This window comes from Nannobrachium achirus (assembly GCF_963921795.1).
Source record: "Nannobrachium achirus genome assembly, chromosome: 17".
NCBI lineage: Eukaryota > Metazoa > Chordata > Actinopteri > Myctophiformes > Myctophidae > Nannobrachium > Nannobrachium achirus.
The window spans coordinates 8218347-8235704 of NC_137824.1; the positions used below are offsets into that span (position 1 = coordinate 8218347).

Here is a 17358-nt window from a genome sequence, read left to right on the forward strand (position 1 = left end):
TTCTTAAAAATGCTAAATACAATGCACAAGTAGGTAGTATCGATACAATCGATTATTTGCACTGCCGATTCGATACGATACAAAATAAAACAATATGATTCGATTTTAGTTGTTTTCATTTAGATATACTTCGATTTGTTACTATATCGTTACACCCCTAACGTTTACCCATTATCTCTCCTATTGTATCACACCAATACAGCATAGAATTGTGGACAAAATCTTATCCAGCAACAAAAGATTCAAAAGCCTTGGGTCTGAGGCTGGACTCACACATATGCGTGAAACATCGTCTGAGAGTGGCCACTGGGGGCGCCGTACTAATGCATTGTCAATGCAAGGTTGTTTGGTTTTTTGTCGTTGCCGTGTCTCAAGCTAGCTAGGCTAGCTTGAGACACGGCAACGACAAAACGCCAAACAACCTTCCATTGACAATGCATTGGACCTCCCCCTCCCCCCCTCTTTCTGACACAATAGCTGTCGCAAATGTGTGTGGCGCGCCTAAGAGGCTAAAATCTCATGAAATTGTGGTCCAAGGCTCAAATGCTGAACAAATAATGGGCCTTGATGGAAAAAAAAGGGTTGAAAACCACTGGTGAAGTGTGAATAATTACAGAGAGAGAAGCAACGAATCACAACTGTTGAGTTGAATAACATTTTAGTTAATTTGATTCAACATATTTATAATAGAAAAAAAAAACACATTTCCATGAATTGTCTGTCGCTTTCGGACAACATAAGATGACGCAGCGAAACTTCTCGCTGTTGATTTGACTCGGAGTCAAAACCAATGAAAACAGAGTAAAAACAGTACAAAATGGGCAATAACGTTTTTTTTTAAGGCCATGGGTTTGATTGAACTCTTTTTCACACAAAAAAACAACACCACAAATGAAACACAACTTGAACACACACCTGATTAACAGCATGGTGAATGCACAGCATTACATTCAGATCAACACTCAGGCGTCTCCCAAGGGAGACAGAAGTGGTAATGAAGGAGAGACGCCAAGAAGCACTGCTTCATAAAATGTTTCATGTCAAGGATTGACCATACACTGCGGACCCCCATCTGAAAATAATGTTGTGCCCGGGACCCCCAGAAAAGAAGATTTGTTTATTTTTTAATGATTAAAAAAAGGCCCCAAATAGCAGATGTACAAGCTCGTTTTCAGACGTGGGGGTCTGCAGCTAAATCCATATCAAATACATATTAAATACATATTAAATGCATATTCATTTGGGGGTCCTTGACATGAAAGACTTTATGAATCACCGGTCAAGGACTCTCCAGAATCGGGATCGGACTCAAAATTCTGCCATCGGTCAGCTCTGGAAATTTTATTTGCTTTTATTTATTATTAATATTGTTATTTTACACACATGAACATTATGAAGTCCATCTGTTTTGGTTTGTAGGACAAACTGCAACAACTATCTGGTCTGAGAAAAGCAAACCTCATAACTTGGAACTGGGAAACACGATATTGATATATATTAACATATCGATAGAGTGATACGAGACTAGACATCATCTGTGATTTTGGATATCGTAATATCGTGATATGACATTACCCTTTTTCTGTATTAAGCCTTATCCTCACCACAAATCTTAGAACATAGTGAACATATCTATTGATAATATATAACATTTTTGATTTATTTTTTGAAAAATGGAAAGTAAAATTGATATCATTACCATCAAATTATCGATACAGAGGTATTTGGTCAAAATATATTGTCATATTTGATTGTACAGCCCTACTGCTAACCCAAAACAATTCAATTTACATTAAAACAGGGCCAAACACCTTTTATATCATATATAAATATCACAGGTCCATCCATTCAATGACATTTCCACTGCTGCCAAGCCTGCCATAACATTGCGTGTCATTATGACACTACAATCTCTTAATCACAAAATATACATTTTTTACAGGGATTTTCTTTTTACCACAGTCCAAATAGTCTCTTGTCTATTTTAAGGACACTTTGGGGATATTAAGAGCACTTTGGGAACATTGTTACGACACTTTGGGGACATTAGGGCACTTTGGGAAGATTTTTTACGACACTTTGGTGACATTTTAGGACTTTATGACCCATAATGTCCACACAGAAGGCCTTGAGAGTTGGCAGTGCCAGGCAGTGGCTTCCACACATTTCTTCAGCACTGCCACATCCTGGGCGCTTCAAGCTGGAAACGGTTCAACTTTTGGAACGGACTGTCGTTTCATTTGATCCTCCTGATTGTGTCCGACAACCTGGCAGTTTACAATCTGATGTCGAATCGTTACTGCAGCCATGAGAAGTCCACGTTTACGATGTTTCAGCTTAAAGATATTTGTGTAAATAACGCAGATGACCTCGTCCACTGTGAACATGATGTCCACAGGGCTGCTCAACTCAACAGGGGTTCGACCTGTTTAGACAGACGTTGATTCAGGGCTGATGGATCCTCAACGATCCAACAATTCATGGGTTGTATTTGTAGTCCTACACCAGCCATGTTGAGGACCAGCACAGGTGTTCTGATTGGTATAAATGGTCACATGGTCATATGAAACCAATCAGATTCTACTCTGGATGTGACACAGATCTGATTCAGGCTGGATTTGGCTGCAGTGTAAATCAGGCCTTAGTTCTGTGCAAATCAGACAAATTGAAAAACCTGTGTTGGTCCTCAGCATTTAGGCCGTTTAGGACTACAAATGCAACCCGTGAATAATCAAACCGGGGGTTCTTTGCATTTCCTTTAGATGTTTTCTGAAATTTTTCCTTTCTTCACCGGGACAAAGGAACTGGTCCGACAGTTCAGAAGAAAAACAGAAAATAAACAATAAGAAGAAAATACTGTTACTTAGTTGGTTTCTCTCCTCCTCATGTGCCTGCTGCTGGGCTTTGGATGAAAGCATGGAATACAATCACAGGATAAACGACGCCACAATGCTGCTTGTCCAGATAAACAACGTGCTCGTCTGGAGCAGTGGTTCTCAAAGTGGGTGACGGGGCACCCTGGGGTGCCGCGACGGGAGTCCAGGCGTGCCGCGAGATCATTTGATAATATTTGGAATTTATTTGAACACTTAAACAAATATTTGGTATCATTTTCAACTTGAAGTTCAGAGTTATTTTCAGTAAGTTTTGACCAAAAAGGTAATTATCTCAATGTTTTCCTCGCGGCATAATCCCTAAAATATGCCACGAATATAAGGTACTGGGAGTGAAAATTATGAATGTCATGTAGGTAATATTATAATATAATGTAGGGGTGCCTCGGATGAAAAAGATTATAGGGGGTGCCCTGAGACAAAAAGGTTTGGGAACCCCTGGTCTATAGAGCAGTGGTTCTCAACCTTTTCAGGCCGCAACCCCCCAAAATAATCACCCCCTCCCTGACGAGCACTAAGAGTTGAGGCATTACATTTTGTATAACACCGTTCTATTGTGAAAATAGCATGTAGATGAGCTATTTTCACAATTTCTGCCTCTAATATTTGACAATTGGTCAATGTTTGATTTGTCATGTTAGAGGTATTAAAAGGTCCTTAAATTGTCACTTTAGAAATGAGCAGATACCGTCTATACACTTAAAACTTGTTGGTTTGTTTACTGTTGAGTAGTAAAGTTAATCATCTGGGGACCCCCCTGGGGGTCCTGACCCACAGGTTGAGAACCACTGATGCTGATAGAGTCTGACGCTTGCAGTCAGGCTAGTCTGGACAAGCATCACTGTGTGTCGGTGGTGTTTGTCCAGACATTCCAGACAAGCACCAGCCACCTCAGACATCAAGCAAAGAACAAACAAACACACAAACAATGATTATGTTGCTGTCGGGTGGAGACCTTGAATGTCCAAAACCGGTGACATTGTAAAAAACATTATAAAAGAGTGAAAATAGCCAATCTAAAAAGCTTGTGGATCGGCTATCTTCCAAAACCTGTGTGATTAAGCATGGCATGGATCACAAAGAAAACGTTAAAATTACGGAGACGCGAGGTTTCGGCCCGACAGCAAGGATACGCAGTAACTTTTGACTTGTGCACGCACGCATGCACACACGCGCACACACTTACACACACACACAATCCATCTCCACACCACTGGCCGTATGTGCAGAGAAAGACGATTTCACCGATGATGAGAAATGAAACAGCGTTGGGTTGATGGTTCCCATCCGACTCCCGTCAGAGGAAGGAAGGAAGGCTGGCTCATGGGTTCAGCGGGCTGACCAATGGGGTTGCGGGTGCAAATACACAACGACACGACAAAACAAAAAAGAAAAGGTCACAGCTAGGGTCAAGGTCATGACCCCTTCCACAGAACTCCCCCCCTTTATGATGGTCCAGCAAGAAACAAAGAACACATATACACACGCACGCACGCAAACACACGCACGTACACAAACACACATACGCACGTACACACACACAAACATACAGTAGGCCTACATGCATTCATACACACAACACACACACACAAGCCATCTCCATAGAGTCTCTGGTGTGTCAATAGTCTTAAAGGCACATTTTGTTTTTCAGTTCACATGCTGTGTCCTGCTCCTCCACTGGGAGGCGCTCTGCTCCTCCGCTGGTTCATTTGGAGACAGGAAGAGTGATCACTGTTACAATGACTATTTCTTCCAAAATGTAAAAAAAAAAAAAGATCAGAGAATGTGGAAAATTGTGTCATGTTCTAATCATGTATTTTAAATCTGTAGTAAAACATTTAATTTCAAGGATGTGATATGATGCATTCTTTTTTAATCCCACGATTATTGCAACCAAATTTTTTCACCCAGTGCCAATGTTTAAAATCCTAAAATACATTTATCCCTCGAGAATCCCTTCCTTTTAGAACCACCACTTTTCCCTACTTAAGATGATTGTCCAAATTCTCTCTCTCTTTCTTTCTTTCTTTCTTTCATTTTTTGGGGAGCTAATTTTGGGAAGAGAAAGTAGCCAATGAAACACTGAGGTTGCCACTCTTCCGGTCCATGTCTTTGGTGTTTAAGGCGTCCCACAGGGCTGTGTGTTCCTCCCTCACAGTCCTGTGGGCTTGCCGATGTCCACGTTCACCATGGTGTACAGCGGCTGTCTGTCCGTCTGCAGCACCTTGTAGGACAGAGAGCGGATGCCGTCCTTGTTCATGGTCTCCCTGGTGTGAGCGATCAGGTCGAACCTGAGGGGGAAAACAAACACATGGGAAAGGTTCTGATTCCACTGCTCTGTCTGTCACCAACATGTAGAGTAGTTCATTGGAAAGGTTCAATAAAAAAAGAAAGGAAACTTGACTTCGGTCCATTATATCTCCTATTTAACCCATTCAAAACAGGTACACATTATTGTGTATCATTATTTTATGCTTTAACTATTGAAAAATGTAGACCCTAACCCTAACCCTGTAGATCTGCTATTTTTGAAAAATCGTGAAAATTAGAATTTTGACCCAATTCTATTCTAAGTGTCTTTTGAATCCTAAGATTTTTTGAAAAACCTATGTTTCTATGTCAGTAATCTGGCCAGCCATCGTCAAAGAAAAGGTCCTTTTCACTTAACTGGAGCTCAGTTAGTCTGTTCTTGACAGACTACTATGTCAGTGGTTCTCAAACTTTTTCATGTCAAGGACCCCCAAAATGTATTTGGCCACGGACCCCCATCTCAAAATATTTAGTTCAAGGGACCCCACAGAAGTAAAATTTGAGTTACAAACGTTTGCTTTGAAAATACATATATTCAACGATTTGCACACATTTTCACGACTTTTTCAAAAATAGCAGATCTACAAGCTTGCAGCGCGGCACTCGGTGCCGCACTGTGAGCTTGTATACCTGCTATTTTTCACTGGTTAAAGCATTCAATAATTCTAGACCTAAATGGGTTAATAATACCAATTTGTATTGTGTTTTATTACATTTTTATCATTGATCTGTCACCTTTACAAAGAGGTACAGTTTGTAAGCATCGGGCATTTATGGAATGAGCAACACAGCCAAACGTGTGGGTAGCTCCCCTCCAAAAGTGGTCAAAATGGCCTGGCAGGCCTGCAATACTGTTCTTTTGGTGTTCACCTTTGTTGCTTGGAGCATTGAATGATTGCACTCTCCCACAGTAATAAGAAAAATAAAAAAACAACACATATTGGCCATTTTTACACTTTGTTAATTTTAAGCTCAGTGTCAAGGAAGCCCAAAACGAGAGTAAATGCCAGCAGAACGGCATTGGCAAGCCATTTTGGCAAAATATTGGTCGGCGCTACCCACACGTTTGGCTGTGTTGCTCATGCCTCGAATGCCCGATGCTTACAAGCTGTACTTCGTTGTAAAGGTGACGAATCAACGATAAAATTATTATATAAAACACAATACAAATTGGTATTATTAAAGGGAAATTAAAATGGACCAAAGTCAAGTTTCCTTTCTTTTTGTGCTGAGTTTAGTTCACTGGCTTCCTTCAAAACCGCCCTGAAGATTCACCTCTCAGGAGGCCAAATGTGGAGGTAGTTATCACTTATTTTTCGTTAATGTGGTTGTCATTACAAACACATCCATGTCATCGTTGTCCCACACAAGCCCTCACACTCAGCTAAACAGATGCTATTCTCTTATGTGTTTTGCCAAGTCCCGGAAAAGATGCCCTGTGATTGGCCAGTACAGTCACTTTGATTGGCACCTGTGCCGAAAACATTATTCATGAGATTGTGGTGGCTTGTGTGGGACAACCAAGGCATGGATGTGTTTGTAATGACAACTAGTAACACATTCATGAAAAAGAAAATCACTTTTGAACACAACAAATAGTGTAAAAGCGATAGGCTTATAGGCTTCACTCTATGCTATGAGAGCTGCTGGGTTCTGCTGGGGAAACTGGAAAACCGGGGCATTTGTGCCTAATAGACCCTATGGACAGTCTTTTTGGATCAATATAAGTAGGAAAATGAGGCTAGAAGTGTTTTAGGGAGGAGTTGTCCTAATGCATGGTACAATAGTGTAGTCCTGTGTGTGTGTGTGTGTGTGTGTGTGTGTGTGTGTGTGTGTGTGTGTGTGTGTAGTGTTTACGCTGTAGTGACAGACTCCTACCTCTGGGGGTTTGGGTCGTTCTGTTTGTCTCTGTCATGACGGATCATCCTGCACTTCCCCACCACGCCACTAGGGCGCGATATAGACATCCCTCTGGACACCACCCTACACACACACACACACACACACACACACACACACACACACACACACACACACACACACACACACACACACACACACACACACACACACACACACACACACACACACACACACACACACACACACACACACACAATATGAAAACACAATCTTAAGAGTCCAAATGATATTTAAATACATGTACATTTTGCTGAAGTAATGATCTGCTCTGTATAATCTGACAATTAAATATCCAATTTTTTCAATTCCTTGTTTTAATATGTATTTTTAACTACAATAAAAATAAAAATAGAGTATTTTTTCAGGACTTCTCAGTTTCATGAATGGCGGTCAGTGAATGGAGGGTGTTGCAGCTTGCAGAAAGCATTAAGGTGCTTCTCTCTGTCAGTAACGCAGGTTTCAGGTGTCTGACTGCGGAGTCGTTAATATTTTAGTAGAAACACATCAAATACACTACACCTGCTCTGTGTGTGTGTGTGTGTGTGTGTGTGTGTGTGTGTGTGTGTGTGTGTGTGTGCGTGCGTGCGTGTTTGGGATGGGACAATACGCGATATTATCGTTTATCGTGATAAAAAAACACTCACGATAATCGTATCGTGGAGATTTAATTTATCGTGATATCGTCCTCTGTCATGCACTGGGATCAATTCACCTTTTATTTGCCGAGCTGCATATCTGGTACCACGTAAACCCTCTATTCATGGGTTGCATTTGTAGTCCTACACCAGCCATTTTGAGGACCAACACAGGTGTTTTGATTAACGTAGAACATTGGTTCTATGCCAATCAGACAAATTGAACACCTGTGTTGGTCCTCAATATGGCCGGTTTAGGACTACAAATGCAACCCATGAATAATTGGTAAAAGGTACTTATAATCTACGTACTTGATAGTCTTTTTTCACTCTCTATCAAATGTCTTAAAAAAATAGCCGATCTACAAGCTCACAACAGCCGATCTACAAGCTTACAACGCGCTGCGTTGTGACGCGTTGTGAGCTTGTAGATCTGCTATTTTTTGGCAAATCTTCCGCCCAGGATAATGGATTTTGATTATCGCGATAATATTGTAAATCGCAATTTCTTTTGTCACAATAATTGTGATATGAAATTTTCATATCGTCCCATCCCTAGTGTGTGCGTGCGTGTGTGCGTGCTGTGTGTACCTGTTGTATATATCATCGTCCTCTCCTCCCCCAGCCCCAGTAGTGTGTGTGTGTGTGTGTGTGTGTGTGTGTGTGTGTGTGTGTGTGTGTGTGTGTGTGTGTGTGTGTGTGTGTGTGTGTGTGTGTGTGTGTGTGTGTGTGTGTGTGTGTGTGTGCGTGCGTGCGTGCGTGCGTGGGTACATGTGTGTGTGTACTGTGTGTACCTGTTGTAGATATCGTCGTCCTCTCCTCCCCAACCCCAGTAGTTGTTTGGGAATCCGTTGATCTTCAAAAACTGTTCTTTACTCATCGACGACACTCCTCCAAAATACTGGTTATATGGCAACCTGGAGGGGGGAGAGAGAGAGAGAGAGAGAGAGAGAGAGAGAGAGAGAGAGGAGGCAGATAAACAAATTAATCAGCGTGGGGTGGCTCAAAGTAGCTGACAGAGTAGAGCATCTTGCAATGGGCCTGGTGTACAAGATACACTACACCACCAAGATACCCATGTACCTGACAAACTACTCCCTAAAGGTCAAGGATGTCCACGATCACAACACTAGAGGCAGCTCCACTAATCATGTTCAACCAAGATTTAACACTATAAAAGGCTCCAATTCGTTCTCCAGCCTCCAGCCTTGCCATACCTTAGCTTTTTCTGAACTGACGCCACTGGTAAATACTGGCTGTTCATAGTGTATCGTAAACTGTGTGTGTGTGTGTGTGTGTGTGTGTGTGTGTGTTTATTGGGTGCATATTACATCGGAAGTGTGTGAGTGTGTGTGTGTGAGAGTGTGTGTGTGTGTGTGTGTGTGTGTGTGTGTGTGTGTGTGTGTGTATACAGAAAGTGTGTGTATGTACAGTATGTGTGTGGTTAGCTAGGCCTACTGCATACTGCATATGGACTCTGTCCAGTAGAAACCTCATATATCCAAAACCGTTACTTTTCTCAGGATTCAAATGCAAAAAAAGTACCAAAAGTAGCAGATCTGCAAGCTCAGAACATGGTTGCTTCGCCGACACGTCTAGAGCTGTTACTTTTGAGTAACACTGTAGCGTGATCGGGTAGGGGCATTACTTTAACCCATTTAGGCCTAGAATTATTGAATGCTTTAACTATTGAAAAATAGCAGATAGATCTGCAATTTTTGAAGAATTGTGAAAATGTGGGCACATTTTTCAATATATATTTTTCAAAGCAAACATTTGTAACTCAAATCTCTGCTTCTGGGGGGTCCCTGGAACAACATATTTTGAGATGGGGGTTTGCGGCCAAATAAATGTAATTTTGGGGGTCCTTGACATGAAAAAGTTTGAGAACCGCTGATTTAGAGGAAGGATTTAGAAGTCGGGTAAAAGATCGGGTCAAAGATATTCAAAGACTTGCCACACATTCTCACGTTTTTTTTCAAAAATAGCAGATCTACAAGCTGTGAGCTTGTATATCTGCTATTTTTCAATAGTTAAAGCATAAAATAATGGTTAAAGTACAGGTTAAGATCTAACGCGACTCGGGCACATTCCCGGTGTTTGAGAGTTAAGCAAAAAGAGTTCAAACAGGGAGATAAGAGGTTTCTTCATGCGTATAAAAATACCAGGGTTTCTACAGCACTGTGAACAGGAAACAGGAAGTGAGCAGCACAGCTGCACTTCCTCTGTGGTGTCAACCAGTGACGGAAAGTACATTTACTCAAGTACTGATCTTAAAGGAGTAGTTCACCCCCAAAATGACCTTTTTTTCCATTGATTGCGACCGAAGGTCACAGTTTAGTATGTGAAACGGCACATCATGTCTCCGTCTGTCTGGACGTGTACACTTTTTTATGGTCTATAGGTTTGCCGCTCTGACATCACGCTCTGACATCACTGTGATGTCAGGAGAACCACTCTAACAGAATGGGTTTGCCATAGAAACCAATGGCTTTCCACCATCCATATTTCTTTACAGTCTATGGACAGGACAACAGAGAGAGGACAGGAAAGGCAGGCCAGAGAGCAGGAAGGACGTACAGGGTGAGAGAAGCTGGTGATTATGTGGCGGACGCCTCACTGTGGTGTCAGCAACAACCATCATCATCTGGACACACCTCATCTGAACGGACTGACCAGAGTGAGCTGACACTGCACTTCACTGATGTCTCAACACTGACAGCTGCTGTAGCTTGACACTGGTTTGTGAAGTCACAAACATGGACCTCAGAGAAAAGCCAAATTATAGCACAATGTTTTATTAGGGGAGAGTGGGGTAAACTGAGACACCTTTTACATTTGCTCCCCTCCAGTCGAACTAAAAGCTATATTAGTAAAAATGTACACATTTCCCAGTAATTGTAAAATGTTTCCTTACAATCGATGTTATCAGAATGTATTCATGACAAAAGGCAGTGAAAATATGATTGTAGGAGGGTGAGAGAGATTTGGTCCGGTTGATCCGGTTCACGTACAGTCTGTCTCCCAGTACGTAACACTCCGGATGATTTAGGTCCGTACACAAACCCTTACGTGCAGCACCCAACTGGACAGACTGAATGTACAAGATGTATCCGTAGCAAGAAGTACCCGCGGCCACCGTTGTCAATCGTAGGCGCAGTAGTGAGGAAAATTACTTTTCCTCTGCTCTATGACAGCGGTTCTCAAACTATGTGTCCCAATGAGAAATATATTGTATCAAGAAACGGGAAAAAAGGAACGTCGCAACCACGTGAAGAGGACGCTTTGACTGCACACACACACTCTCATACAGTCACACACACCGCCTATCCTCCAACAACAAGACGAGGCACACAAGAAGAGTTGATTAGCTCAGCGGCTCATCAAATACTTGGGAATTATAAATGTTAAATCTGTACCATGCAACGTTGCCGAACCAGTCCAGAGTGTTACCACTTATAACATCACGTCGGGTCAAGACATTCTGTGGTTCTACATATTTTGGCTTAATGCGAGCTTCGCTTTTGTTAGCTATTCTGTTCTGTGCTGGGAGGCACAATGTGGCGCGGGGCCCAACGGAGAGCGGGTCGGCACATAACGTAGAGGAACTATGCATGTCGACGGATTTACTGTATGTACTCTCTCACCCAAAACGTACACAAAATCAACCATACGTAACTATAATGGCCCTTAAGAGGGAGGCAGTGTAGGAGAGACAGACAGTAGGACAGCTGAGAGAGAGAGACAGTGTAGGAGAGACAGACAGTAGGACATCCGAGAGAGAGAGAGACAGTGTAGGAGAGACAGACTGTAGGACATCTGAGAGAGAGACAGTGTAGGAGAGACATACAGTAGGACAGCTGAGAGACAGACAGTGTAGGAGAGACAGACAGTAGGACAGCTGAGAGAGAGACAGTGTAGGAGAGACAGACAGTAGGACAGCTGAGAGGGAGACAGACAGTAGGACAGCTGAGAGGGAGACAGACAGTAGGACAGCTGAGAGAGAGACAGTGTAGGAGAGACAGACAGTAGGACAGCTGAGAGAGAGACAGTGTAGGAGAGACAGACAGTAGGACAGCTGAGAGACAGACAGTGTAGGAGAGACAGACAGTAGGACATCTGAGAGAGACAGACAGACGGCAGGACATGTGTGTATGTGCCTCTTGGCGTGCTTGCGGTCACGGATCCCGTTTGCATTACTTTATGCAACTTAAAACTACACAAGCTTGTTTGAGCACAGCGTAACCCAAAGCGCACAAAGTGTTTGTACATAATGTTAAGTAACCCAAACCACACAGACTTAAGGCAGACAAACAATCACACCTTGTGTAGTTTCAAGCTTCAACACTTGAACCAGAGCAAAGAGCACGGCTCAAACACACCTTTTCATGGCCGATATTCAGTGACAAACACTTCTCTCCGCTCACGTTTGACGGAGTCTTCAAACGAGCAGAAAGCAGCCGGCTCTGAAGTGCCACTAATTAATTAAGGACATGTGGTAACACAATGAGCCGGTGTAAGGGGAGACTGGGGGAGAGCAGGCATTCTGCACTGTCCTGATGGACGAGTTCAGTAAACGTACACATTATTGTGTATCATTATTTTATGCTTTAACTATTGAAAAATAGCAGATATACAAGCTCATATACAAGCCCGAGTGCCGCACTGCAAGCTTGTAGATCTGCTATTTTTGAAGAATCATGAAAATTCGAATTTTCAAGTGTCTTTTGAATCCTTCTAAGATTTTTTGAAAAAACCTATGTTTCTATGTCAGCAATCTGGTTAGCCATCGTCAAAGAAAAGGTCCTTTTCACTTAAATGGAGCTCAGTTAGTCTGTTCTTGAGAGACTACTAGTGTCAGTGGTTCTCAAACCTTTTCATGTGAAGGACCCCCAAAATGATATTTATTTGGCCACGGACCCCCCATCTCAAAATATTTTGTTCCACCCAGAAGCAAAATTGGAGTTACAAACGTTCGCTTTGAAAATACATATTCAAAGATTTGCACAAATTTTCACGACTTTTTCAAAAATAGCAGATCTACAAGCTCGCAGCGCGAGCCGCACTCGGTGCCGTGCTGTGAGCTTGTATATCTGCTATTTTTCACTGGTTAAAGCATTCAATAATTCTAGGCCTAAATGGGTTAAATAAGCATAGGGATAATTGATGTCGAGTCGGTAAAAAAAACAAAAGAAAAAAAACACAGTGGACCAACATCAGCAATACAATGCAATGCTGGTTTTGCTCCACAGTGTTTTTTTGTTTTTAGTTTTTTAATGTTTACCAAGTTCAGAGTCAACAGAAATCTACCCGGGGATTTTAGAGCACTTTGTGCTCCCATAGGTTGACAAGCTTTATGGAGATGATGATTTCCTTTAGCCAGAAGCACTTGGCACCTGCCCACAGAGCCAACACTACTAGTAACTGGTGTACTGACCATGGTATTAAACTACTAGTAACTGGTGTACTGACCATGGTATTAAACTACTAGTAACTGGTGTACTGACCATGGTATTAAACTACTAGTAACTGGTGTACTGACCATGGTATTAAACTACTAGTACAGGTAACTGGTGTACTGACCACCATGGTATTAAACTACTAGTAACTGGTGTACTGACCATGGTATTAAACTACTAGTAACTGGTGTACTGACCATGGTATTAAACTACTAGTAACTGGTGTACTGACCATGGTATTAAACTACTAGTAACTGGTGTACTGACCATGGTATTAAACTACTAGTAACTGGTGTACTGACCATGGTATTAAACTACTAGTAACTGGTCTACTGACCATGGTATTAAACTACTAGTAACTGGTGTACTGGCCATGGTATTACTGGGCTTATCTGACCAGCAAACTATCCTGACCTGAACCCCACAGATAATCTGTGTTGTGTTGTCAAGAGGAAGATGAGAGACACCAGACTCAACCACACAGATGAGCCTGAGGCCTCTTTCAAAGCAAACCTGGGCATAGACAGGTGTCTGGTACATAGATGTTGGAGAGGAGAGACTACTGGCCTACTTCTTTCCATGCCATACCTGAAGGCAGCATTCAAGAGAATTGCCTTCTCCAAACTCTCCTGAACTTCAATGCAGCATCTTATGTTGAAAGAATTGCCCTCTCTGTGTAGAAATCCATGCCGTTACGCCACATCTCCGGTATTCACTTGTTTATGCTTAGTTGAAAATAGCCAACCTCCAAGCTCACAACGCGTTGCAGCGTGACGCGTGGTGAGCTTGGAGGTCTGCTATTTTCAATATTTTCACCAAAAGGCAATTTTTTAAATTTCAGCCCCTGCCTCTCTAAAATGCTCTGCACATCCCTGCTACTGACCTGAAGCCGAACTTGTCCATGGACACAGACAGGTGCCTGGTAGATGTTTTACTAGTCTGGCATATCCAGACCACTATTCCACAATCTCTTGAATGCTACAGAGTCTGGAACTACAGCTCCTGAACGGCGAGTAATGGAAGCTGGCATTTCCGTTCATGAAAACATATTTCAAAATGTAATTTATGCTAAGCAGCAAGCTAAATATGCTTAGATTATTTAGATTTATATTAGGATAAATGTGCGCAATGTTAAAAATGAAACGGAAATGGGGAGGAGGCTTCACTTCCGCTTTAACCAGGCTCTCATCATAAGAACTTACGTCTCCCAGACTGTATGATGGGAACATTTGCAAATCGCGGAGTCAACAGTCTGGCCACGCAAGACTGACAAAGACAATGTTTTACAGACCTGAAGCCGAACTTGTCCATGGACACAGACAGGTTTCTGGTACATAGATGTTGGTAGTAGGGCATTCACGAATAGTGATTTTTAGTATTCGAATTATTCGACCTCAAAATATTCGAATAGTCGAATATTCGACAGGACTGGCCAAACTGTCAAATATTAAGTCAGCAAGAGGGGAACATTGTGAAAATAGCTGATCTACATGCTCACAACGCCTCCCAACGCGGAACCGAGTCACATTAAATGTAATACCTACAATTCCAAGTGCTTGTCAGGGTGGGGGTCCCCCAGTTCAAATATGTTTATTTTGGGGGTCACGGCCTAAAAAGGTTTGAGAACCCTTGGTATAGAGCATTAACAAATTCATCCACCAGGGGCATTGACAACTCATTCTTATGACTTACTATCTCGCCAAGCTTTATAAACTATATATTTTTAAAGAGAAAACAATAAAAAAAAAGAAAGGGATTATTCGACTTCGGTGAACAGCGTCGAATAGTGACTTTGATATTCGAATATTCGAATATTTGCTGAATGCCCTAGGACACAGACAGGTTTCTGGTACATAGACGTTGGGAGACAGACAGAGTACTGACCTGAAGCCGAACTTGTCCATGGACACAGACAGGTGTCGTGGCTGGCTGAAGCAGCCGTAGACGTTGCGGTCGTCCATGGGGATCAGGTCCACGTCGCTGAACACAAAGCAGTTGTAGTCGTAGTCCTTCAGGGCCTCCGTGTAGCCCACGTTCAGGAGCTTGGCCCGGTTGAAGATCTCATCTCCGTCCTGCACGCACGCACAAGCACATGCACGCACACACAGAGTTGGGGAGAAAGACAGAAGGACAGAAGAAGTTAGTAACCAGCCGTCATTCATCTTGTAGAACAGTGGTTCTCAACCAGTGGTCCGGGGACCACCAGTGGGGGTTCTCGAGGGGGTTCCAGGTGGTCCCCAGCTAAATGACGGAGAGTTGGTAACCAAAATGGACCCTTATACATCTTGAAAATGAAACCAAATTGGTTTCATTTTACACTCTCAAGAGCTAAATTATTGTTCAACATCTGCTTTCATTAATTTACAAGAAGTCTAAACAATTAGACAATGTAGAAGAATTGTTATTTTGATCAACGTTGGCCAGTTATCTCTCCTATGGTGCCAACATCAATACAGCAAGGAAATGGAAAAGACAACAGCGTATTATACGTTTTGTGTCTGAGAGGCTAAATGTCATCAATCTTGTAGAACAGTGAAAGCATCTGAACCGGAACAACTGAAACCATTTGAATGAAGACATGTTGGTGATAGAGGGGAAAAAAAAGTTATTTTGTGGGTGAACTACTCCTTTAAAGTAGTCGCGTGCTAATGGCTGCTCTTTGACTTGTTTTCTCTTGTTTTCTCCAACAGCGTCTGGCAGCGCTGGAGAGCAGATCTGTGAAAGCCAGGCTGGGAAGTGGACACAGTGATCATGTCCAGTAAACACAGTGGCACTGAACCCCAGTGATGTAACCCAACGCACACCACAGCTTATCAGATGGAGCTTGGCACACATTCTGTTCCTGTACGCTAGGAATTCCTCTACTTCTCTCACTTCCTCCTTGCATTACTTTTATCACATTTCACTGGCAGCAGGGCCTGTGGATCTGTTGTACTCAGTGGTGGAAATAGTAACCACATTCTTTACTTAAGAAAAAGTATCAATACCGCAAGGTACATGTACTCTGTTACAAGTAAAAGTCCAGAATTCAAAATGTACTTGAATAAAAGTATGAAAGTATTGGCATCAAAATGTACTTAAAGTACCAAAAGCCGATCTACAAGCCGATCTACAAGCTCACAACGCATCGCGATGCGACGCGCTGTGAGCTTGTAGATCTGCTATTTTCAAATATCCTAGGTATAAAATAGGGCTAAAGTGGTTAATGTATGTTTTATAATATTATAATATATACCTGCAGAGTAACTAGTAACTTAAGTTTTCAAATAATTGTAGTGAAGTAAAAGTACAATATTTGGACCTGAGATGTAGTGGAGTCGAACTAAACGTATTGGAAATTGGAAATACTCAAGTAAAGTAAAAATAGCTCAGAAATTCTCAGAATTGTACTTAAGTACAGTACGCAAGTAAATCTACTTAGTTACTTTACACCACTTTGTGTACTGTCTATGTTCACACGCATGCACGCACGCACGTCCTAACAGACACATTTCGACAAACATACCAGTGAATGAAAAGGTTGGACTTTGCCTAAAGCTTAACACACAAAAAAAGGTGCCTACAGTATGTTTAAGCTCTCATCATGAATTGTGATAAATAAGGTGTGACATTAATGACTTAATGAGAGGTTTAGTGGAGATCAGGAGGAACCAAGCCTTCCTCTCTGCCTAACTGGAGCCTCGCTGGCCTGAGGAGAGCGGGCATGTTGAGTCGGTGTCTCTCTATCATATGAATGACTTCTTAAAGGCGATGGCTCTAATGCATGAGTAGACTCGCGTAGCCAGACAACTATTCCACAATCTCTGAATGCTATATGGAGTCTGGAACTACACCTCCTGAAATCCCAGTAACGGAAGCTGGCATTTCTGTTCAAAAAATATATTTGAACTCATTGATTGCATAGGCGCTTTATTTTTTATTTTATTTTTATTTTTTGACCCCCAAAAATGTACTAGGCATGATCGCAATCGCGAAATTGCATGTTTAACCCCCATACCAACCCCATCTTTCAAACATGGCAGCCATTTTTGTGTACATAACAAGAAAACATAATGGCTGCTATCTCATGGATGCCTGAATGGATTTCCAAGCAGATTTTCTTGTTTGAAAGCTGTGAACAGCGTGCACACACGTGGC

The 17358-nt window shown here is 42.1% G+C and overlaps 1 protein-coding gene across 1 annotated transcript in view; it reads right to left on the reverse strand.

The window, feature by feature from the left end:
- Positions 1-641: 641 nt before the first annotated feature.
- b4galt1l (DP-Gal:betaGlcNAc beta 1,4- galactosyltransferase, polypeptide 1, like) overlaps positions 642-17358 on the reverse strand; it is a 43537-nt gene continuing 26820 nt past the window's right edge. The window contains exons 3-6 of the mRNA XM_080745432.1: positions 15106-15293; positions 8557-8679; positions 7083-7187; positions 642-5185 (exon numbers count right to left, since the gene is read on the reverse strand). Of these exons, the coding sequence (XP_080601558.1) occupies positions 5047-5185; positions 7083-7187; positions 8557-8679; positions 15106-15293 (555 nt within the window). The 3' untranslated portion in view covers positions 642-5046. The remainder of the gene's footprint in view (positions 5186-7082; positions 7188-8556; positions 8680-15105; positions 15294-17358) is intronic.